Source organism: Ranitomeya imitator, chromosome 3 (genome assembly GCF_032444005.1).
Source record: "Ranitomeya imitator isolate aRanImi1 chromosome 3, aRanImi1.pri, whole genome shotgun sequence".
Lineage (NCBI taxonomy): Eukaryota > Metazoa > Chordata > Amphibia > Anura > Dendrobatidae > Ranitomeya > Ranitomeya imitator.
The window spans coordinates 556,439,733-556,463,622 of record NC_091284.1 but is presented as its reverse complement, the minus strand read 5'-3'; the positions used below and the strand labels follow the sequence as shown (position 1 = coordinate 556,463,622).

The 23,890-nt window shown below is 45.5% G+C and overlaps 1 protein-coding gene across 1 annotated transcript; it reads left to right on the top strand.

The window, feature by feature from the left end:
- The first annotated feature begins 8,103 nt into the window (after positions 1 to 8,103).
- Positions 8,104 to 22,932, top strand: ING1 (inhibitor of growth family member 1). The gene is made up of 2 exons (XM_069757919.1): positions 8,104 to 8,696; positions 21,346 to 22,932. The coding sequence occupies exons 1-2, from the start codon at positions 8,561 to 8,563 to the stop codon at positions 22,047 to 22,049; spliced, it is 840 nt and encodes a 279-aa protein (XP_069614020.1). The 5' UTR covers positions 8,104 to 8,560; the 3' UTR covers positions 22,050 to 22,932.
- The last annotated feature ends 958 nt before the right edge of the window (positions 22,933 to 23,890 follow it).

Here is a 23,890-nt window from a genome sequence, read left to right as displayed (position 1 = left end):
CACTACTTTCGTAGCCCAGGCCACTACTACACAGATTCTTTAGCCCAGGCCACTACTACACAGATTCTTTAGCCCAGGCCATTAGTATACAGCTTCTCTGTCTTAGGCTGTATACAAAACACGGGGCTGTACAGAAATATGCTCCTCCTGACTAGCGACCATTATAGGCAGAGACAGAAAACAACTACACCTTGCCACCCTGTATCCATAGCCTCCACCTACTGCCAGTACTATGATAGCAGATTACTTGTGTTTCTAAGACTATGTGCACACCGAGGGACCAGTGTTGTTCATGCTGGTCTTAATGGGTAGTTGTGCTGCAGTAAGGCGCTCTTGATTTATGATGAGGCGTACACCTTTGCATAAATCAATAGTGTCTGATGAGTGGCATGCACCCTTCAAGCCTCTGCTGGAGTAAGAATTTTTTGTAGCGAACCCCACTGCTCATCATGAATTTCACGAGCAGAGATTGCCTCGCCCTGTCTCAGCTTCGCCCACTTTGTCACTGTTGGGTGAAAATTGTGGAGAACACCAAGTGTTGCAAAACTTTAACACAGCCTCGAGTTGCATCAAAATTGTGCAACTTTTCAAAGATTTTTACGTGAAAGCTTTCATGAATCGGGTCCAGAGTCTGTTTACTGAGTTTTCGTAGTAAAAACTGAGTAGAAACTAAGGTCCTGATTCATCAAGACTGGCATTGTTCAATGCTGATTCATTAAGAGACGTACCCCACCTCACCGCAAATCTTACTCCTGTTGGGGACTGGAGTAAAATTTGTGGCTTAGCGAATGCCACCGCTCCTAATGAATTAGACGAGTAGGGGTCGCCACACCCCTGTCCCAGCTGCACGCACGTGTCAGAGCTGGGCGAACATGGTGCCAGAATTTTAGTACAGCCTCGCTTGTGCCAAAATTTTGCAAATTTAAAAAGCTTTTTACATCAGAATTCTAGTGTACAAACTCATAATTAAGGATTCCACATCATTAATAGGATAATCCAGTATTGTGGGATTAATGTCACACCATGATTGTAGCCCCAATATGTAAGGAGCTGGTATTATAACACTGTTTCATGAAGTATCCCTGCACATACTAAGGGCTTTATCTGGGACTATTTTATTTTTTTCTTATGGGCCTAAGAATTTATGATCCATGCTAGCACAGAGTAGGAATGGACTGTTCCTGCCGCCGATTCTGTGACATCAACATAGCAGCGTCTACTCTTCTGCTCTACTCTGTAGATGGGGTGTGATTGTCGATGTGATACTGATTGACAGCTGGCTCTCCACTGCCTAATTGTGAGGAGGAGGAGCTGGCTGTCAATCAGCATGACATCGGCTGTCAATCAGCATGACATCGCCTGTCAATCAGCATGACATCGCCTGTCAATCAGCATGACATCGCCTGTCAATCAGCATGACATCGGCAGTCACGCCCCGTCAACAGAGCAGCCCACAATAGCTGTTCTGTTGATGTGAGGTCAAATGAAGCAGCAGAATGGCCAGCAGGAGCGGTCTGTGATCCAGTACCTGACTGGAGTGAGATTTGTGGTGTGCTGCACATGCCACTTGTAAGATACTCCTGATCCATAAAGCCGTGTGCGCCTCTTCATGAATTGGGAGCTTTTGACTCCACCATGCCCACTCATCAAGACCAACGTGAACAACGCTGGTCTTGATGAATCGGGCCCACATTCTATACTCCATAGACATTAAGGCCTGATTCATCTAAGCTTTCACACCAGAATTCTAGTGTTAAAGCTTTGAAAAGTTGCAAAACATAGGCGCAATTCAGATTTGCACTAAAATTTAGCGACTTTTGGGAAGTTGTTCACTTCAGTTTCTCCCAGCGTCACCAGACCCATTGACTTGTATTGGCCTTTGTCATCCATGTTGTCTGAACAAAAATGGACATGTGCAAAGCACCATGGGTTGTAATGGGTACGTGTGGTATCCGTTGACTTTTAGGATTGCTACTTCCAAGAGGTGGCAGTAAAGCTTTAGTCCTCTTCCTCTCTGAATAGGCAATTTGCGTATCTGTGAAAAAAAAATGGATACGGCACATACTGGAAACACGGATGTGTGAAGAAGGCTTAAAGGGGTGTTTTTAGTGAGAAAGAATAGTCAACTGGGGTCTGACAAATTTACTAAAGAAATTGTTGTAAATTATAACACAGATATACTTTTGCTACTTTATAAATTTGGGGTATCCAGCATAGTGAAATGTCAGTCTCCCAAAATCTGTACTATAAACTATACTTGCAGGAACCAATTTATTTTCAATAGGGAAAAATTAAACACATTGTTGCGGACATCTTGTGCGGAATGTGGCTACGTATTTTTAACATTGATCGCATGAGAAACAAAATGACTTCTGCATTTTTTTCCTTTAGGAAAACCATTAAGGATGCCATAAGTACTGTGGTAGAAAATCATTACAAACACTATATGCAGAAAATGAGAATGGATCGGCCCTCCAAAAATCATACATTGGTCTAATGTCTCTAGGCAAAAATATATATAACTGACCGTGAAGTTCTTAGTTTAACATTCTGATCAGACTGTGTGAAACCCACTGCCTCGTCACGGCGAATCTCTGTGGGTCCTAATTTTGTATTGATGTAGTGGCGTTGTGCGCTAACCACCGCCGCAGTGACAATTCCCCAGCAGGGCAAGCGGTCTCGTTCCCCACAGCACTTGTGCTGCACGACTTGGGTCTCCATGACTCCAGACCACAGCGCCACAAGCAGAAAACCACAGCAACAATGGCCGCCACACAGCACCAACACCAAATGAAAGGAGCATTGACACTCGCCTTCCTCAAGCTCAAAATCCGCACAGAAAACTCAGCGCACTGGCAAGAGAAATTGACATGCTGTGGATTTGAAAAACGCACGGCAGAAAGTTTACCCAGCGATTAAAAGAAGCACAGTGTGCATGAGATTTCTATAAATCCCATCCACATTGCTAGAATTCTAAGATGCTGCATTTGTGACACAGAAAAAACATACAGAGTCAAAAATGCATCAAAAGCTAATTGTGGGAGTCAGGAATGGCTCAGTATTTGTCCAGAATTTGAGGCAGGTGAAATCTGCACCAAATCTGCATCTGACGACACTGGCAGGTCACTTGTGTTTTTGATGCGTTTTTTACATGCATTTTCGATGTGCTTTTTTGTCACTTGAAATAAAGCTACTTGAAAGTTAAAAAAAAAAGTGATTTCCTGTTTGCAGCTATATTGGGGTATGTTCAACGCTACGCTGCGGGTTGGACGCTGCGTACATCCGCAGCATCCAGATGTTACAGCATAGTGGATGGGGTTTCAAGAAGTCTCATGCCCACAATGCGTGCATCGATGCCTGCGGCTCACCCGCAGAGACGGACATGCGTCTTTCCAGACTACAGCATGTCAGTTTATGTAGTGGAGACGCTCAGTTTCGGCGGCGTAAATTACCCGTTCACTATCATTAGATGCGGTAAAACCGCATTATCTTCCTAATCACAAGCACATTAAGGGTATGTGCACACGTATTCCTAAGGTCTGCGGATTTTTCCGCAGTGGATTTGTGAAAACCGCAGGTAAAAGGCACTGCTTTTTACCTGCAGACTTCCTGCGGAATTACCGCGGTTTTTGTGCGGATTCCACCTGCGGTTTTACATAATAATATAATGATAATCTTTATTTTTATATAGCACTAACATATTCCGCAGCGCTTTATAGTTTGCACACATTATCATCACTGTCCCCGATGGGGCTCACAATCTCAATTTCCTATCAGTATGTTTTTGGAATGTGGGAGGAAAACGGAGTACCCGGAGGAAACCCACGCAAACACGGGGAGATCATACAAACTCTTTGCAGATGTTGTCCTGGGTGGGATTAGAACCCAGGACCCCAGCGCTGCAAGGCTGCAGTGATAACCACTGAGCCACCGTGCTGCCTTAGGGTACCGTCACACTATACGATTTACCTACGATCACGACCAGCGATATGACCTGGCCGTGATCGTAGGTAAATCGTAGTGTGGTCGCTGGGGAGCTGTCACACAGACAGCTCTCCAGCGACCAACGATGCCGAGGTCCCTGGGTAACCAGGGTAAACATCGGGTAACTAAGCGCAGGACCGCGCTTAGTAACCCGATGTTTACCCTGGTTACAAGCGTAAAACTAAAAAAAAAAAACAGCACATACTTACATCTGGTGTCCGTCACGTCCCTTGCTGTCTGCTTCCCGCACTGTGACTGCCGGCCGTAAAGTGAAAGTGAAAGCACGTCACCGCTGTGCTCTGCTTTCACTTTATGGCCGGCAGTCACAGTGCGGGAAGCAGACGGCAAGGGACCTGACGGACACCAGAATGTAAGTATGTGCTGTTTGTTTTTTTTTAGTTTTACGCTTGTAACCAGGGTAAACATCTGCGCTTAGTTACCCGATGTTTACCCTGGTTACAAGCGAACGCATCGCTGGATCGCATCGCTAGATCGCTAGATCGGTGTCACACACACCGATCTAGCGATGACAGCGGGAGATCCAGCGATGAAAGAAAGTTCCATACGATCTGCTACGACGTACGATTCTCAGCAGGATCCCTGATCGCTGCTGCGTGTCAGACACAGCGATATCGTAACGATATCGCTGGAACGTCACAAATCGTACCGTCGTAGCGATCGAAATGGTATAGTGTGACGGTACCCTTACACCTGTAGATTCCTATTATGGAGCAGGATTAAAATCGCTGCGGATTCCGCACAAAGCAATGACGTGCACTGCGGATTGCGTTTCCCAATGTAGACCCACAGCTGCGGATTCGCAGCAAAATCCGCAGCATGTGAACATAGCCTGAGTGTGGGAACGCAGCTTACTACGCATGTGAACTAATTTACATAATGGTGAATCTTGTGACACAGCCAGACATACACGACACAGGAGGTGTTATCTCTGTCACATCCCTCTGTTTGACCATCCTCTTTTCCAAATGGTATTGGGGATTTGTATACATCCACCCCGTTATATCATACACAAAGTGGAGTATGAAACACCAGGATCTCGTAGACCTCTCACGTAGGTTTATTTCTTCTCAGCCAAGGTTTCCCATTATATTGCCAAGTTTTTCATACATAAAATGCACAAGCTATATTAAGTTACATTCTGTAGAAAAAAGAAATAACCTCACCATGCCAATATTGTTCGGGATACACCGGAAAGTTGCCGAATGGCTGCCAATTCCTAATGGTGAAGCTCAGCTATTGTAGAACCGATGAAGAAAAAGGGATTTTCCTGCACTTTCAGCCATAAAATTAATCTTTTCATTAAAAATTAATTGAAAAACAGTAGGATCCATCATGAGGATAAAAATGCGTTTCTGATGTACACTATGCCCTTAGTCATAGTTGATCATAGTTCCTGCAGGAAAATCCTTCTTGGATCTAAATTACATTGTGGTGTAGCTCTGAGCAGCCCAACAATATCAGTAAATAGGCCCCAAAGCAGAATTAGGGTGGATACAAAAGTTAAAGGCAAGTAATGTGTTAATATTGCGCTGGCAGATGACAGCTTCATAGTGTGCATAAACCAAAGGTGCTGAACTGAAGCACAGAAGCCAAGAGAGAAGCATGGTGGCCATCTACACATGGGCAGTGTAGGACATGTGTACTACTGCGGTATTTTATACTACACCTGCATCAGTTTTCTACTGTATGAAACTTTCACAGTCGAGCCCAAAAGTTCTGAGACTGACACAAATTTTGGGTTCACACTTTGCCGCTTCAGTGTTTTTAGGTCTTTTAGCCAGATATTGAAGACTAAACATAAGTATTTCATTAGTTTTTATACTTTTATTGATAAATACATCAAGTTTATGCAAAGGCTGAATATCACAGTTTTGATCTTTATATTTGAAGACTTTTGTAATTTGCCCTGGATATCAGCTTACGGGCCAGACCCTGACTGATGGCAAGTTACCCAGTATTGCCTAATCGATGCTTGGCATGTATCCTCATCTATGCGGTTATATTTGGCCAACCACTTTTTGAGGATTGACCAAAGATTCTCAATGGGATTGAAATCTGCAGACTTTCCAGGCCATGTACTCAATATGTCAATGTTGTGCTCACCGAGCCACTTAGTCACCACTTTTGCCTTATGACATGGTGCTCCATCATGCTGGAAATACATTGTTCAAGACCAAATTACTGTAGGATTGTAGGGAGAGGTTGCTCTTGGACAATGAGTATATACCGTATCTGTGCATGGAATACAGAGATCGGACTGCAGAGGACAGGGGTAAAGTCATGCTCTGTGATGAAGCCCCTCGGCTGTTTTGGACATGATTTCCCGTGAGTTCTGTGTGTCACGCCAACAGTAAAGGCCATTCATGGGTGGGTGGGGGTGTCGTTCATGAAAGGTACGGGGACCACTAAGAACGCGGCCATGAACAAAGAATGGCATGTACTCATCCTTCTCCAACCATCCCGGAGCGATCTGGTGAGGAACAATTATTCATCCAACATCATGGAAAACCGTGTCAGAAAGCAGACGTGAGAGGAGCTCAGTGTACAAAACATTCAGATCTGGGGTCCAGAGTGGGAAAATGGCCAGATCTCCATCCAACTGAGATCCTGCAGACAGTCCTCAAACGGCAGGAGGCCAAAGCACAGAAATGGTGACTACAGGCCAAGATTAGGCCTGAACTGGCGGCCATCAGTCAGCAACGGCCCAGATACCCGGCACGTAGGGCAAATTGTACCAGCCTGGGAAAATAATAAATATTCAGGACTCGCAGAAACCTGATGTCAATACAAGTTATTATTATTTATTATTATAGCGCCATTTATTCCAGGGCGCTTTACATGTGAGGAGGGGTGTACATAATAAAAACAAGTCCAATAATCTTAAACAATGCAAGTGACAACTGGTACAGGAGGAGAGAGGACCCTGCCCGCGAAGGGCTCACAGTCTACAGGGGATGGTTCTCAATCACATGGAATGCTTACACATCAGTAACCATGGAAACATCTGACTAAAGGCTAAAGACACTGAAGAGGCAAATTGTGGAAAATCCAAACTTGTGTCAGTTTCAAACCAGACAGAATTCTAATGTATTAGTATCGGAACCTGACAGCATAGTCTGGAGAAAGATGAGAGCCCCATGGGTGAGACCTGTGCATACGATACAACAGAGTGTGGACAGTCCATCAGTGTAGAGAAGGCCGCGCCATAAGGTAGGAAAACTTGGGGACGGCTTCCCTATCCGAGAGCAGCTCTATGTAGGGGCAGAGACCCTGACTCCTGCAATACTTACAGGGCTGCTGCGCTCTGGATAGCCCCGCCCACACTGCTGATTGGCAGCTTTCTGTGTACACTGTGCATAGGCAGACAGCTGCCAATCAGCAGCGGGGGAGGAGTTACATAGAGCTTATGAATATGGAGGAATACATGGCAGCAGGCTCACTAGTCCTTAGTGATAATCTCAGGGACTGGAATCAGGGTCCCTGGCACTACACCATGCGGCTCTCAGATATAACCTGCTTACACAATGCCGGCCACTCTCTGCGCCTCTCCAGCACTTTCCCAGCTCCCTCCCCCATCACTCAGTGACCCTGTAATAACACAGAGGACAGGACACAGCCTAGCTGCCTGCTCATCGCCGGTCTCTGCGCCCCCATTATCGGCACGGAGCCTGCATTTATTTATCTCTCCGGCACTAAGTGGGCGGGCCATGGGCCGGGCTGTTGGCGTTGTTGTCATGGTTACACTAAGGCCTGCCAATCCCCCTCCCATCACACCAATTCCCGCCCACCTTACTATAGCCACTTCCGCTTTCCACCCCTGGCTCCGCCCCCTGCAGGGCGCGCGTTGCGCGTTACCTAGTGACTACTAGGATGAAAGATTCGTGGGGCGGTGCTCCTCACGCCCCGCCTTCAAATGGCGAGAGGCAGCTGCTATTGGCTGTCTCTCAGTGACAGGTGGCTTCTGGGATTGATAGTTTTCTAGTGACAAGAGCTGCGCTGTCAAAATGTCATGTCCGCGTTCACGAGCAGGAGGCGTGCACGAGCAGCGCTCACTGCCGGTGTGTGTCCGCACGGGTATAGCGCTGATGCCTCCTAGTGGGAGGAGCCAGGCACTGAGCGCTGTAAATAAACCAGGGGCTGGGGAACCGGCGGCAGCAGCTCTGAGGCGACACTGCGCATGCGGCATAGGCAGGAATGTTTCCAAAGTGTTTGTAGCGTAAGTGCTGTGTCTCGGAGCCCCGCCGCCGGCACCCGCCGAGCCCCGGAGTCACCCGCCGAGCCCCGCAGTCACCCGCCGCCGGCACCCGCCTCTCCCCGCAGTCACCCGCCGCTCACTGTGGCCAGCTCTCCTTCCTGCTGCATTCTCCCGGCGCCGCCCTCGCCCCGCCCCCTTACACACACACACCCCACAGCCTCCTCCACTGTCTTGTTCCCGAGTGGCCCAGTAGACAGCCATTCAATCAGCTGCTGAGCCCCCCGGACTGTGCGCCGCGCTCGGAGGCTGCATGCCCGGCCCGCCGCTCTCGGGGGCTTCTCCTTTGTGTGTGTGCCCAGGATGCTGACCCCCAGCCCCGGCGAGCAGGCTCACATGGTGACCTACGTGGAGGAGTACCTGGACTCCATCGAGTCTCTGCCGTTCGACCTGCAGAGAAATGTGTCCCTGATGCGGGAGATAGACGCCAAGTACCAGGGTAAGCGCGGAGGAACTTTTGCGGCTGTTGTCTGGCGGCGGCTCCGGGTGCAGCCCGCCTGTGCTCGGTCCTGCCGGGCGGAACAAAGCCCCGGAGGTCCCCGCCGCGGAGCGGGTGGTGGGAGGGCTCCTCATTGTGCTCGGTGCCGCCGCGCATTGTTCCCGGGAGCTCGTTGTGTGTGCGGGGCCGCAGTGCGCCGCCTGCAGCCCCCTCCTCCGTGCACCGGGGCACTCGCCTCCCCGGAGACAGCCCGGGCTCGTGTACATGCGTCACATTCGGGGAGTCTCTCGCCGCTGGCTCCGCACGGTAACTTCTTGTGGTGACCTCCGGTGCAGTGATGGCGGGGAGGCAGGCACGGCGCTCTCCGCGCTGCTGGGGACGCTGTGTGTCTGCTGCAGCACCGCTCTGTGTAGAGGACATATTTATGTTTACTGCTTGGGAAACAAACAACCAAACTACGTGCTACAAACGCCAGCCGCGCTTTAACCTGGCTAGTGCTCACTGCCCCTTTTTATAGTGAGGACGTGTGTACGTCATCCTTTCGGCTCCGCCTCCTCATGCTCATTGGACGTTACTTACTACTTTAGAACGTCCCGGGTGCTGGCGGTCTTCTCGTTTGCTATCATTTAGCCCCGCCCCTGCTGGCTGCCCCGCCTTCGTTTTCGCAGTTTAGTAGTCTCTTTACATTCATTTGGATGTCTCTGCCCGCCCCGCTGCTCTCATTGGCTGGCGGTTTTTAGAGGGGGCGGGCACTAAAGCCTACTTTCCTACAGTACTGATATGGGCAGAAAATACAGGAAAGTATATACGTATTGGCGGCCATGTTTTCTGTGGGCATGATGAGGGATTTCCTTCCACAATGGCTATTGTTGTGTGCTGGGCTCCGCTTGATGGTTGTACGGGGGCAGTGCCGGCCTCTGTCGTCGTAGTCGCGCCGGCAGAAAGCTGCCTTTCCGGGGTTCAGGGCTCGGAGCTCCAGCTGTTACTTGTAGAGGGGGCTGCACATACAGGGTCTAAATCTGGGAATCGCGCACTCTACTGCTAGGCGTCCAGCAGCCGTCACATGACCACACACGTGATCTGCATCCCAACACCCCTGGGGGGCTCCCAGTGCTGCATGACATGTTAGTGGGGTCCCCGTATTAGTTTCCGGCCTGATTTTATACTTGGCCCCTTTTTAAAGGGAATGGAAGTGCCATAAAACGCTTCCTGGTCGCCAGCTTGCCCCATTTCCAGCGCCGTTCCTCTTGTCACGTGACTAAAATGCTGGGTTGCCGATCACACTGGGGTCTCTGTGAGCCAGAAGTCACTTTTTCCAATGTAAGCCCATGGAGACTTGTTCTGACGCTACATAGACATACAAACTCCAGTGCGATCCATCACCCCGGAATCTGCATCATATGAGTCCGGAAGAGGGACGGGGCGGTGTGGGGAACATGGCTAGCGGTGACTGTTAATGCTCCGACACTACGCATACAGGTTTAGGGAAGACCGGATCATGGGGTGCATTAAAGAGGTCTGGATACACCTAATGAGAGCATTATACTGCCTCTGTACAAATCCCTGATTAGACCGCACATGGAGTACTGTGTCCAGTTTTGGGCACCGGAGCTCAGGGAGGATATAATGGAACTAGAGCGAGTACAACAACATTGATAAAGGGGATGGGGGAACTACAATACCCAGAGAGATTAGCAAAATTAGGATTATTTAGTCTAGAAAAAAACGACTGAGGGGCATAAGCATGTATAAGTATATAAGGGGACAATACAAATATCTCTCCGATGTGTCTATACCAAGGAAGGTGATGGGCACAAGGGGGCATTCTATGTGGCTGGAGGAGAAAAGGTTTTTCCACCAACATAGAAGAGGATTCTTTACTGTTAGGGCAGTGAGAATCTGGAATTGCTTGCCTGAGGAGGTGGTGATGGCGAACTCAGTCTAGGGGTTCAAGAGAGGCCTGGATGTCTTCCTGGAGCAGAACAATAATGTATCTTAGGCTACGTTCACACTAGCGTTATGCTAGTTTGCGTCGGGCGACGCATGCGTCATGCTCCCCTATGTTTAACATGGGGGGACGCATGCGTTTTTGTTTGTTGCGTTGTGCGACGCATGCGTCTTTTTTGCCGCAAGCGTCGGACCAAGAAAACGCAACAAGTTGCATTTTTCTTGCGTCCAAATTTTGGCAAAAAACGACGCATGCGTCGCAAAACGCAGCGTTTTTGCGTGCGTTGCGTCGCCGACGCAGCGGCGCACAACGCTAATGTGAACGTAGCCTTACAGTTATTAGGTTCTTTGGAAGGGCGTAGATCTGGGGATTTATTCTGACGGAATATAGGCTGAACTGGATGGACAAATGTCTTTTTTTTGGCCTCGCTAACTATGTTACTATGTAAATAAAGCGTGCTACTTATTATAGAGAGATCTTTAAATTGGATGTGACATGTATTACTGTCATGTGAAAATAAAAAATCACACAGGTGGCTCAGTGGTTAGCATTGTTGCATTTCAGCTCTGGGGTCCTGGGCTCAAATCCAAAGAAGGACAACATCTGCAGGGAGTGTGTGTTCTCCCCGTGTTTGCCTGGGTTTCCTCTGAGTACAGAATATATTTGGGTAAAAAAATGTATAACTGGGCCAAGATAGTGAGTGCGGAGGGGCAGCATTATCTACTGCGGGGCTGTATGTGCCATTATTTGTGTCATTACCTATACCGTGTATAGACTTTTGGAGTCCTCTTTGGGCACATGTATATAGTGAACATCCTCTTTATATTACCTTGCCCCATCTATACATCTTTTTTATCCAAATCTAGCCGCTTAGCTATTCCCCTTCCTGGGCAGGCCCGGCCCTCTGTATCAGGCCGGTTTCACACGTCAGTGGCTCCGTTACGTGAGGTGATAGTTTCCTCACGTACCGGAGACACTGACTCACGTAGACACATTAAAATCAATGTGTTTCTGCACATGTCAGCATGTTTTCACGGATCGTGTGTCCGTTTGGAAAACACAGAGACATGTCAGTGTTCGTGGGAGCGCACGGATCACACGGACCCATTAATGTCAATGGGTCCGTGTAAAACACGTACCACACACGGATGTTGTCCGTGTGCCGTGCAGGAGACAGCGCTACTGTAAGCGCTGTCCCCCCTTCCCTCACGTGTGGTGCTGAAGCCCCATTAATTTCTTCTCTCCAGCAGCGTTCGCTGGAAAGAAGGAATGAATAATCTTTTTTTTGTTTTTTTAAATAAAGTTGCCGGTAATGTGCCCGCCCGCTGGCATTAAAATACTTACCCAGCTCCCTCGGCGCTTACATCCTCTCAGCGTCGTTGCTTGTCCTGTATGAGCGGTTACGTGGTGCCGCACATTACAGTGATGAATATGCTGCTCCATCTCCCAATACAGGAAGAGCTGCAACGCTGAGAGGATGCAAGCGCCGAGGGAGCTGGGTAAGTATTTTAATGCCAGCGGGCGGGCGCACAGGGGGTGGGAGGGGGCAGATTACCAGCAACTTTATTTTAAAAACAAAAATAAATTAAAAAAAAAAAAATTATTCATTCCTTCTTTCCAGCGAACGCTGCTGGAGATAAGAAATGAATGGCGGCTTCAGCACCAGATGCAGGGGACAGCGCTTAACTGTAGCGCTGTCTCCTGCACGGTGCGTGTGGTACCCAGACGGCACACGGGCAGCACACGGATACCGCCCGTGTGCCACACTGATGTGCCACGTGAGCGCACAGACACGGATAATTCCGGTACCGGAATTATCTGGACGTGTGAGACTGGCCTCAGGGGGGTTCAGAAATCCGCATGTGCCACCCTAGGATGGACCATTACATTTGTCTGGTGATCTGAAACATTTAAGTGTCACAAACATTGAAAAGAATAGGAAATCAGGAAGGGGCAAACACATTTCACACCACTGTATTTGTAACTTTGTTACCTTTTCCTGTTATGTATACACCTAGTCGGCTTTTGGGCTGACTTATGTTTGTGTTGTGGATATGGACCCAGCCATACTATTTTCATATTATTTGACTGAGCTTTTTAGATTTTTTTTCTTCTTGGTATTAACAAGAAATTAGATTCTAAAAAAAAAAAACCCATCAGTTAAATGCCGCTGTCACACTCCGACAGCTGCATTTAAAGTGTGTTTCCGGCAATCACTCTGGAAATCCCACCCATCGGTGACCCCATCTGTGTGACAACCAGAGGTCTCCTGCAGACCTATTTGCTTGTCAGACAGATTGCTATGAGCGCTGCCCGGTGGTCGGCGCTCATAGCAAGTCAGCAATTCTGCTACATACAGGTGATCTGATAATCGCCTCTAGCAGAGCCGATCAGGCTATGCCAGCTTCTAGTCTCCCATCGAGGCTATTGAAGCATTTCAAAAGTAAAAAAAAAATGCTTTTATAAATATTAAAAAAAAATACAAAAGTTCAAATCGCCCCCCTTTTGCCCCATTCAAAATAAAACAATAAAGAAAAATCAAACACACATATTTGGTATTACCGCGTTCAGAATCGCCTGATCTATTTAAAAAAAAAAAAAAACTAACCTGATTGCTAAATGGCGTAACGAGAATAAAATTAAAAACCCCAGAATTACTTTTTTTGGTTGCCACAACAATGCATTTAAATTCAATAGCGGGTGATGAAAACCAAAATGGTGTCATTAAAAACTTCAGCTCAGCACACAAAAAATAAGCCCTCAGCCGACCCCAGATCACGAAAATGGAGATGGTATGGGTATCGGAAAATGGTGCCACTTTGTTTGTTTTTTTTTAAACAAACTATGGGTTGTTTTTTTCACTACATAAATAAAACAGAACCTAGACATGTTTGATGTCTACGAACGTGTAATGACCTGGAGAATAATAATGGTCTGTTTTTTAGCATTTCATGAACGTGGTAAAAAAAAAAAAAAATAAAACAAAATTTGGCATTGCATTTTTTTTTTTTTTGCGATTTCACTGTACTTGGAATTGTTTTCCTGTACACGATATGGTAAAAGCAATGATGTCGTTCAAAAGTATAACTCGTCACGCAGAAAACAAGCCCTCACATGGCCATAAAAATAAAGTTATGGCTCTGGGAAGAAGGGGAGCGAAAAACAAATGGAAAAAGGCTCTGTCATGAAGGGGTTACATTTATATTTTTTGGGGGGAAATTGAGAAAGCAGTCTAAAAAAAATTGCTAAAAAAGAAACCCATGTGCAATACTTGGCTGCATAGAGCTTCAGAGCTTGCTGCCTGGATTTGTTGACTTGTCCTGCAGTGATTAACGCCAAATACAGCAACATGAGCGCTGCAGCTAATCACTGGCCTTAGCAGTCTTGTGTAGTGATGAGCGAGTATACTCTTTACTTGAGTTTGTCCAAGCATGCTCGGGTGTTCTCCGAGTATTTTGGGCTTGCTCAAAGATTGTTTCTTGCCTAACAAACAGGCAATTCCTGCATGTATTCAGGCTGTCTAGGAGCTGCAAATTATGCAGCTGCGGCGACACAAACTATATCTCCGAGCACGCTGAATAACTCCTAGACCACCCGAGCATGCTCGTAAATCTCGAGTAATGAGCACACTCGCTCATCACTAGTCTTGTGTTTAGTGCAGGTCTGTAGTGGTCATGTGGATGGTTCATGGTGTCATCGCTGTAGGGCAAGTAAATGGTGTAGAAAGTTTTGGAATACTTAAAGGGACACTGTCACCTGAATTTGGAGGGAACAATCTTCAGCCATGGAGGCGGGGTTTTGGGGTTTTTAACTCACCCTTTCCTTACCCGCTGGCTGCATGCTGGCTGCAATATTGGATTGAAGTTCATTCTCTGTCCTCCATAGTACACGCCTGCGCAAGGCAAGATTACCTTGTGCAGGCATGTACTACGGAGGACAGAGAATGAACTTCAATATTGCAGCCAGCGGGTAAGGAAAGGGTGAATCACACCCAAAAACCCCGCCTCCATGGCTGAAGATTGTTCCCTCCAAATTCAGGTGACAGTGTCCCTTTAAAGCAGCCCTGCACCCTGGGACTGAAAAGTGACTATACATTTCACATGGTCACCCTACCTTGTGCCCTACATTTGCCACCTCCACATGAGGAGAGAAGGAGCGCTATTTGACTTTTGGAAGGCAGGTTTGTTTGAATAGTTTGAGGGGGTCATAAGCAAATTCTCTAAGGTTCAGAAGAGAGAACTTCACGTGACCCAATTTTGGAACTTCCTTGCTCAATGAATTTTGATTATATCTGGGCATGAAGTGCCTCACAGAATTTAACATTGGGTAGTGGAAATAGAACATTTCTGTGGTAAAAATGTAATTTTATTTGCTGCTAATTTTGTATTCACATAATGGCAATATGTGAATATAGACTTCCGAAATGTTACACAAGTTCACCCAAATTGGGTGATGGTCTATGTGTGATAGGAAACTACTGTTTGGCCACTCGGCAGAGATTAAATAGGAGCGCTATTTAGCTTCCGGAGCACAGATTTGGCTAGCGTACCGTACTTTTGCAGTTGACATTTGCAGAGACCTGAAGGTTCCAGAACAGCAGAAAACCACCAAAAGTGACCCTGTTCATCTGCACTTGCAGTGACTATTTGACTCCCAAGTATTTTCACTCTGCAACAACCTTTTTTTTCTGGAGAATTATAAATGGGCCTTCTTGGTGCCCGTACATTGTTCCTAGCTTGTTCTTCTGGAGACATGCACCCCGTAAACTAAGGGCTCAGCCCACTACAGTAATGGTGAACATGTGTATCATAAATCCGGTTTACGCACACTGTAGGGCTCAAAGGGAATGGGGAGCATTTGGATTTGGAGGCACAGATTTCATTGAAGTTTTAATTCTGAGGAGGTGGGTGACATATTGTTTTTCCAGAGCCTTTGCCCTACGAGTAATGAGGAAAGGCTCTATATTTCGATAGGGTTACAGAAGAAACTCTCCCTCTTTTAACCATTTATATGTCTCTGTCGAGGTTGACAGCAGCGTCTAAGAAGTTAATTGACCCTGCTCGGTTCCAAAACTGATCGTGATAATTGTCGTAGGGTGTCGGCTGTCATATACAGCCAACATCTGTGGCATTTTCACTTAAGGCCCCTTCACATTAAGCGACGCTGCAGCGATACCGACAACGATCCGGAGCGCTGCAGTGTCGCTGTTTGGTCGCTGGAGAGCTGTCACACAGACCGCTCTCCAGCGACCAACGATGCCGGTAACCAGGGTAAACATCGGGTAACTAAGCGCAGGGCCGCGCTTAGTAACCCGATGTTTACCCTGGTTACCATGCTAAATGTAAAAAAAAAAAAACACTAGATACTTACCTACCGCTGTCTGTCCTCCAGCGCTGCGCTCTGCTTCTCTGCTCTCCTCCTGTACTGTCTGTGAGCCGGAAAGCAGAGCGGTGACGTCACCGCTCTGCTTTCCGGCTCACAGACAGTACAGGAGGAGTGCAGAGCACAGCGCTGGAGGACAGACAGCGGTAGGTAAGTATCTAGTGTTTGTTTTTTTTTACATTTAGCATGGTAACCAGGGTAAACATCGGGTTACTAAGCGCGGCCCTGCGCTTAGTTACCCGATGTTTACCCTGGTTACCAGTGAAGACATCGCTGGATCGGTGTCACACACGCCGATCCAGCGATGTCAGCAGGAGTCCAGCGACTAAATAAAGTTCTGGACTTTATTCAGCGACCAACGATCTCCCAGCAGGGGCCTGATCGTTGGTCGCTGTCACACAGAACGATTTCATTAACGATATCGTTGCTACGTCACAAATAGCAACGATATCGTTAACAATATCGTTATGTGTGAAGGTACCTTAACAGCCGTTGGTGGAATCGCGATCCACCTCTGGCTGTTAACTAGTTAAATGCCACTGTCAATCTCGGTCTCAAATTTTCAAAAAATATTAAAAAAAAATGTAAAAGTTTAGATCGCCTTCCTTTTGCCCCATTCAAAATAGAACAATAAAAAAAACAAACATACACGTATTGGGTGATTCTGAATGCGACAATCTATCAATATGAAAAAAAATTAACCTGATCATTGAACAGCATAAGAAGAAAAAAAGCAAAATCCACAATTAAATTTTTATTTTTTTTTGGGTCGCCGCAACATTGCATTAATATGCAATAATGGGCGAGGAAAAGATCGTATCTGCACCAAAATGGTATCATTCTAAACATCAGCTCAGCACGAAAAATTAAGCCCTCACTCAACCCAAGATCATGAAAAATGGAGACGGTACTGGTATCGGAAAATGGCACTTTTTTTTTTTTATAACAGACTTTGGAATTATTTTTATTTTTTTCACCACTTAAATAAAAAAGAACTTAGACCTGTTTGGTGTCTATGAACTTGTAATGACCTGGAGAATCATAATGGCAGGTCAGTTTTAGCATTTAGTGAACATGGTAAAAAAAATAATTTGCAATTTCACTGTACGTGGAATTTTTGTCCCGTTTTCCAGTAGACAATAAATGTTAAAACCAATGGTGTCGTTCAAAAGTACAACCCGTCCCGCAAAAAACAAGCCCTCACATGGCCGTATTGACTGAAAATTTAAAAAGTTATGGCTCTGGGAAGAAGGGTAGCAAAAAATGAAAATGCGAAACCAAAAAACCTACTAGTCGTTAAGGGGTTAAAAGGCATATCGACCGTTATATGAGATATTCCTTTTAGGCCCCCTTCACACATCCGTGTTTCTGGTATGTGTGAAAAATGATGCCACACTTACCAGAGACACGCACATCCATTATGATCCACACGTAGACATATCGGTTTTATTTATTTATTTATTTTTTTTGTGGCAGCACGGATGATATGTACCGCACATGGATGACATAAGCGTGCCGTCTGTGTGACATGTACCAGAATGGAATACAAAATAGAAATGAAAGAGTTTTCTGTTAAGATGTCTAATGATAGAAACAGGTAGATATGGGGTAAATAGATGATTGATACATAGGTATGGCGTAAATGGATATCTGTGAGATATAGAATTAGTGCCTTGGGTGTGCAGCTTACTGTGCATGTATTAATCAAATATAGAAAATAATGTGAGGGTCCCCTCATTTTTTTTAAAAATATCAGCTTTTAATTTTGCTGGTTATCAGACTGGAAGGTCATGGTTATTGGAAAGGCCTGGGGAGGTTTTTTTTTTTTTTTTAAATTATTATTTTTTTTTTTTACTTAATTTTTGTTACTGGATTAGTAATGGGGGTGTCTGCTAAACACCTCTCCATAACGAACACCAGTGCTTGATGTCAGCTATGTTTTCGGACAATTCACAGCTGACATTAACCCCAGTCCCCATTAGGCCAGGTTCACACTGCGTTAATAGCAGCCCGTTCAACACATACGTTAACGGGCTGCTGTTAACGCAAGTGCCGACTTGTCACAACGCTAGCGCAGATGGAGCATCTGCTAGCTCTATCTGCGCCAGCAGCGACGGACCCGGAAACGCTGCAGCCCGCATCTCGGGGTCCGTCACTCAATGACGGCGCATGCCCATTGTGGGCGTGCGCTAGCAATGCATCCGACATAGAACTTAATGGCGGCGTTAATGGACTACGTTACACCGCGTTATGCCGCGGTGTAACGTAGTCCATCTAACGGACGCCATTAACGCAATGTGAACCTACCTTACCCTATTGCCAACGCACCAGAGCAATCATGAAGAGTGAATGCAAAGCTCCAGAATTGTTGCATTAATGTGATGCTCCACTTCTGGGGGACTGCAGTCTGGTATTTTTAGGTTGGTAGAGGCCATGGACCTTCCCAGCCTGGTAATAATAACTCTCAGTTGTCTGATTTACCTTTTGCTGGTTATCAAAAATGATGGGGGGGAACCCTACATCTTTTTTTCAATGTATTTATTAGGTCAGTACATGTGGTCTGGGGCATGCAGGGCCTGGACAAAATCCCTGCCTCCGGTCTTCATTGTAATTCTACCCCCCTCCCATCAGCATCAGCTTTGTCCCCGGAATCCTGCACCTTGCAATCCTTTCACTATACATACTGATTCCTCCCTTCTTTGGCCACTACATTCAGGGATCTTCTACGCAGGTGCTGGCGACTTCCGCTCCAGTGTGTGCGCCGATAAGGTGCTCTCCCCACTTCCTCCTTGCATAGTCATCGTTATGTACATATGGTTGAGAAGTGATGACTATGCAGGGAGGTAGGGGAGAGCACTTTATCGGTGCGCACACTGGAGGTCAGTGACTCCCCAGGATCCCTGAATGCAGTGCCCACAGAAGGGAGGAAGAGGTACGTATTGTGGAGGGAGTGCAGGCGTGGGATTCCGGGGCCGTAACTGACCTGCGTGTAAGGGGTAAGTATTACAATGAAGACAGGGTGGCAGGGATTTCTTACAGCACCGCATGCCTGGGAGCCTGGAAGAAATCCTTAGCATAAATAAAGAATATAACATTTCTCAGCAACAAGACCATTAATATGAGGCATACAGGTAGGACTAGTGTAAGATTTCGATTACCTGTATGCCCATATTAATGGGTCATATACTTTCTGGGTGGATGACGGATTCCCTTTAAACGCCTACAAATTCTGCTTTCTATTCCGGTACGTGTCACATGGACGGCACACAGGTGACGCACATGTACACAAGTATGTAAAATCGTGACAAGTGAAGGGGCCTTAGTAATTCTAAAATGTGAGGCTCATTCAGACGTCCGTGAAAATGAATCCAAAATCAAACTGCGATGCACGGGCTGCCGTGCTCTGGTCGAGAGAGCCATGGCCAGTACGTGTTTAGCGGTCCGTACTCGTACTGATTCCCACGGACGTCTGAATGAGCCCTTCCTGGCATACTTGGCTTTTCAAACATGATTGCCGATGAGGAAGAATAATTCCATTGACATGGATTGTGAGTTGAACATGGAGTAAATCCCATGCGGATTGTCTCTGCAGTGTGTGAGTAGTATTAAAAAATCCCATTCACTTATATAGCTTGGAAAACTCAAAACGAACCTGTGATGGTGGCTTTTGCACGACCTCCTGTCTATCTAAATGGGTTTACGTCGTTCAGCAGTTTTTCAAATGATTGTGCAGTTAATTTTAACCGCTCAGGGCTTCAAAACTTGTGTTAAAAATGCAATGTTCTCAGATTTTATGTTAAACAAGTTCGGGTCCGCGCACTTGTGGCTTTTGGTTGTGACAGCCTCTCCGTCATTGCGGGCAGGATCTGGGTTGAGATGATCAGGTGTCTGAAGCTCCACGTATTTGCTAACTTCTGCTACAGCTCCTAATCCATTCAGCACTTATCCTACTTCTGAAGTGTAACAATTAAATGCAAATACAGAAGGTTACATTTCTAGTCCAAAATCTAAATGTACATATGCTTTCAGAATTTTTTTTTTTCTGCGGATTTGGTCGCTTGTCCTACTCTGAACTCTGTCTACAAACTCCCATTTAAAAAGCAAGGGGATCTGACATTGCAGCTCACAAGGTTGTGGATTTGTAAACCACTTCAGTAAATGCAATGTTACTTAATTCACCAATTTCTATGCAGATTCTGTGGATTTTTGAAAAGAGGGCACGTAGCCGCACAAGGATTAGCCCCAGTGAATGGATCAAATCTACATGTTAACCCACTGCAGATAAAACTGCAAATCGTGACTGAAATGTGAGGGTCAGTCTCCACTGCAAATATAGAACAGATTTTTTTCCAAATGAAACATCCATGTGGTCATACCTTGTCTCAAGTCTTAAAATGGTTACAATTCCAAAGTGCTTGTAAAAATAAGTGACTTTGTGAATTTACCTCTTAATAAAAATTCTGCTTTCAAGAACTTAGTGATTTTTTTTTTTTTGTTTTTTTTTTTTTTTTTAATGCTGTAGGGTTACGAGCCACCCCTTTGGTCTATTGCCAAGGTAAGGAGCTTGTACCACAAGCCGGTCTATGCTTTAGCGCCTGCTTGTGCTTCTCGGAATCCGTTTCCCTGCGCTTCTACCATGTTACATAGGCAAAGCTGCCCCTGCTAGCTGCACAAGGGAGAAGACCTATCACATCAGTGGAGCGACCATGTCGCTGTACTAAACTGTCAATCTATATAAGCGCGGTTACCAGGAACCCTGGAGGCAGTGGGGCGGATTACCCCTGAAGAAACCACATGAGAACATTCCTTTTTAAAAGGTTTGCCTTGGTTTTAAAATGATTTTATTTTCCAATAGGCTTGCGGACGTAGGATTTAACATGGCGTATGGAGAAATAAATATAAATCCCAGACAACCCTTTTAATACTGCTGATGGGGGCACTATGCACCAAATACAGGACAATACCACATCTAGACAAAACCTTCTTGGCAGTAAATACAACACATGGCAGAAGGGATATGGCCAGGGGAGCTCTTGCAATTTTGAAACCTATTTCCTAGCTCCCTTAATAAATACAAAGTGCTACCCAGGAGTAACAAGTCAATGTAGAGGGAAGAGTTGAGACAGATTGACCTAAAGTGATTTACTTTTAGGAGGGAGAACTTGTTGCTTGCTATTAAACATTACTTGTTGATGGTCATCCTTGGTCCTTCAAGATGAGAGCCACCCTCGTAGTGGCTCTCTAAGTTACATGGGGATGGTGGGTTGGCGTGCTCAAGTAGTTTGCTTTTTCTATTGACTCTAAATTTTGTCATTGTAGAGATCCTGAAAGAGTTGGACGACTACTATGAAAAATTCAGACGCGAATCTGATGCAATACAGAAGCGGCGCCTTCTGCAGTTCATTCAGAGAGCACTTATTCGTAGCCAAGAACTGGGTGATGACAAAATACAAATAGTTAGCCAGATGGTGGAACTAGTTGAAAACAGGACAAGACAAGTGGACAGTCATGTGGAACTGTTTGAAACATGCCAGGATCTAAATGACAGTACAAGTAACAGCAGCAAGAACGCCCAAGATAAGTCTAAAAACGAGGCGCTCTCACAGACTGAGAAAGCCAGCAATAAAAGATCAAGGAGGCAGAGGAACAATGAAAATCGGGAAAATGCCACCATTAATCATGACCATGAAGACCTTACATCAGGAACACCCAAAGAAAAGAAGCCAAAAACATCAAAGAAGAAAAAGAGATCAAAAGCTAAAGCTGAAAGAGAAGCATCACCTGCCGATCTTCCAATTGATCCCAACGAGCCGACCTATTGCCTGTGTAACCAAGTTTCATATGGTGAAATGATTGGTTGTGATAATGAAGAATGCCCCATAGAATGGTTTCACTTTTCTTGTGTTGGACTCAACCATAAACCCAAAGGAAAATGGTACTGTCCTGAATGTAGAGGAGAAAATGAAAAAACCATGGGGAAAGCACTTGAGAAATCAAAAAAAGAGAGGGCGTACAACAGGTAGTTGAGTTGCAGTTCCCAAGGGGAGAATAAAGCATTGTATTTATTGCCCAGACATACCTTGTGAAGGTGATGAGGATGGCATACTTTTTTCTTTTTTCTTGTACCCAAGTTTAGGGATATTCCTGCTATAGTGACAGCAATAACATCACTTCATGCCCATGTTTTCTGTCTAAGAACCTAGTGAGCTGGTTTATTGTTCATGCCATGCATGTCTTATGTTCATTGTCTTGGACCCTTTTCTGGAGAACATGGGACTCGGAGTATATAAGTTAGGTGGATGTCTAATGCACTTCATAAACTCTTAAAAGCACTCTGTCCATCCACTTGTTTTCGCACAGCCCATTGTCTCATTTTCGGTTACATTTTCACCACTACTTTACGGCATATAGTTATGCCAATTTTTCCCTATAAATTGACTTTTGCCAAAAGCCACTGCTTTGTAATTTATTGCCGTGTGCCCCTCGTGTTGGCAGCAGAAGTATAAAAGTACCCCATGTTCTATGACTGCATTATTATACCAACAGACTCAATTTAAGACACCTGGCTTATTTTTAGAGATGCAAAGAAAAATAAACATTTTACATGGCGAATATTTTATACTGAATTCTGGCCTGGAGTCCAGATGAGGCCATTTTAATTAACTATGTTTTTTTATGCAATCAAACAGTGGTTTATTAATGACTCACAGATCAAGCTTTATACAGTCAAAGGTATTAGTGAAGCAATCCTAATTTGTATAAATGTACATTTTAAGTGGCATTGCATTTGATGTATTATAATTGGAAATGCAGCTGAATGCCGTTGTATATCCAATGTGCATTTCCTTCTGTATGTATGAAGATTGTACAGCTGTGATACTTAAAATAAATACAGGTCTATGGAAAGTTATTTTTGTGACTTTCCTTTTTAGGATGCAAGAAGAGCATGGAAATTTGAAAATCACCCCCAAACTTTGCACGTTGTATCATGTAAGGCATGGAGTATTATAAAGAATGGGAGTGAAATAATTATGGAAAAAAACACCTAGGTCGCACATATAGAAGTGATCATAGAAAACAATTAAAGTGTTATTCCCCTTTTCATAAATGGGTATTGACTCATGGTGCTTTTAAATACAAGAAATTTTGCTATTTTTCTTAAAGATATTCAGCCATTCTTGAGAGATTGACTTTTCATAGCTTGTTGCTTTGGAGACTGGCCACTGCTGCTAGACAGCAGGACATTGTTTTGAAGCTGGCCAGGATCACGGAAGCGCACTGTTACTTCCTAATCCCAGTCCGCTTCAGTGCAGGCTTTACAAACTGGTTAGCAGCGGTGGTCGGTCTCCTAGACAAATGAGCTCAGTCTCTTAAACAAGTGTTTAAAGGAAACCTGTCACCAGAAAAAAAAAAAAACACTATCAACCTTCAGTTACGGTGTTAATCATCATGTTAATAGCATTATTAACCTGTTAAACGCTGTGAGGAGAAAAAAGAACTTAACTCCCCGTGGCAGCATTTGGTTTGTTACCACGCTGGGAATACAGAGCGGCTGCTGTGACGGTGTCTCCGCCCTGACTGACAGGTGACTCCAATGCAGAGCCAGTGTCAGTCAGGGCCTGGGGCGCCTTACACCCATGCACCATGGTGGGTTCACCAGGACCAGATGTTTCACAGCTCAATGAGGGAGACCACCATTCAAAAATATACCCTTTACTGGATGGTAACTTGTATACTAAACGGAAAAACACCAGGTGTACTTCAGGCACCAAAAATCCACACACAAAGAAGTATCTATAGAATAAATTACACTTTATTAATACCAAAACATACCCAAGAGATAAAATCAATTAAAAACAGAAGA

Bases quoted from the DNA above. Each gene is read 5' to 3' on its own strand.
- ING1 (XM_069757919.1), top strand. From the start codon at position 8,561: ATGCTGACCCCCAGCCCCGGCGAGCAGGCTCACATGGTGACCTACGTG. The intron at 8,697-21,345 runs GTAAGCGCGGAG...TTGTCATTGTAG, and splicing joins GATAGACGCCAAGTACCAGG to AGATCCTGAAAGAGTTGGAC.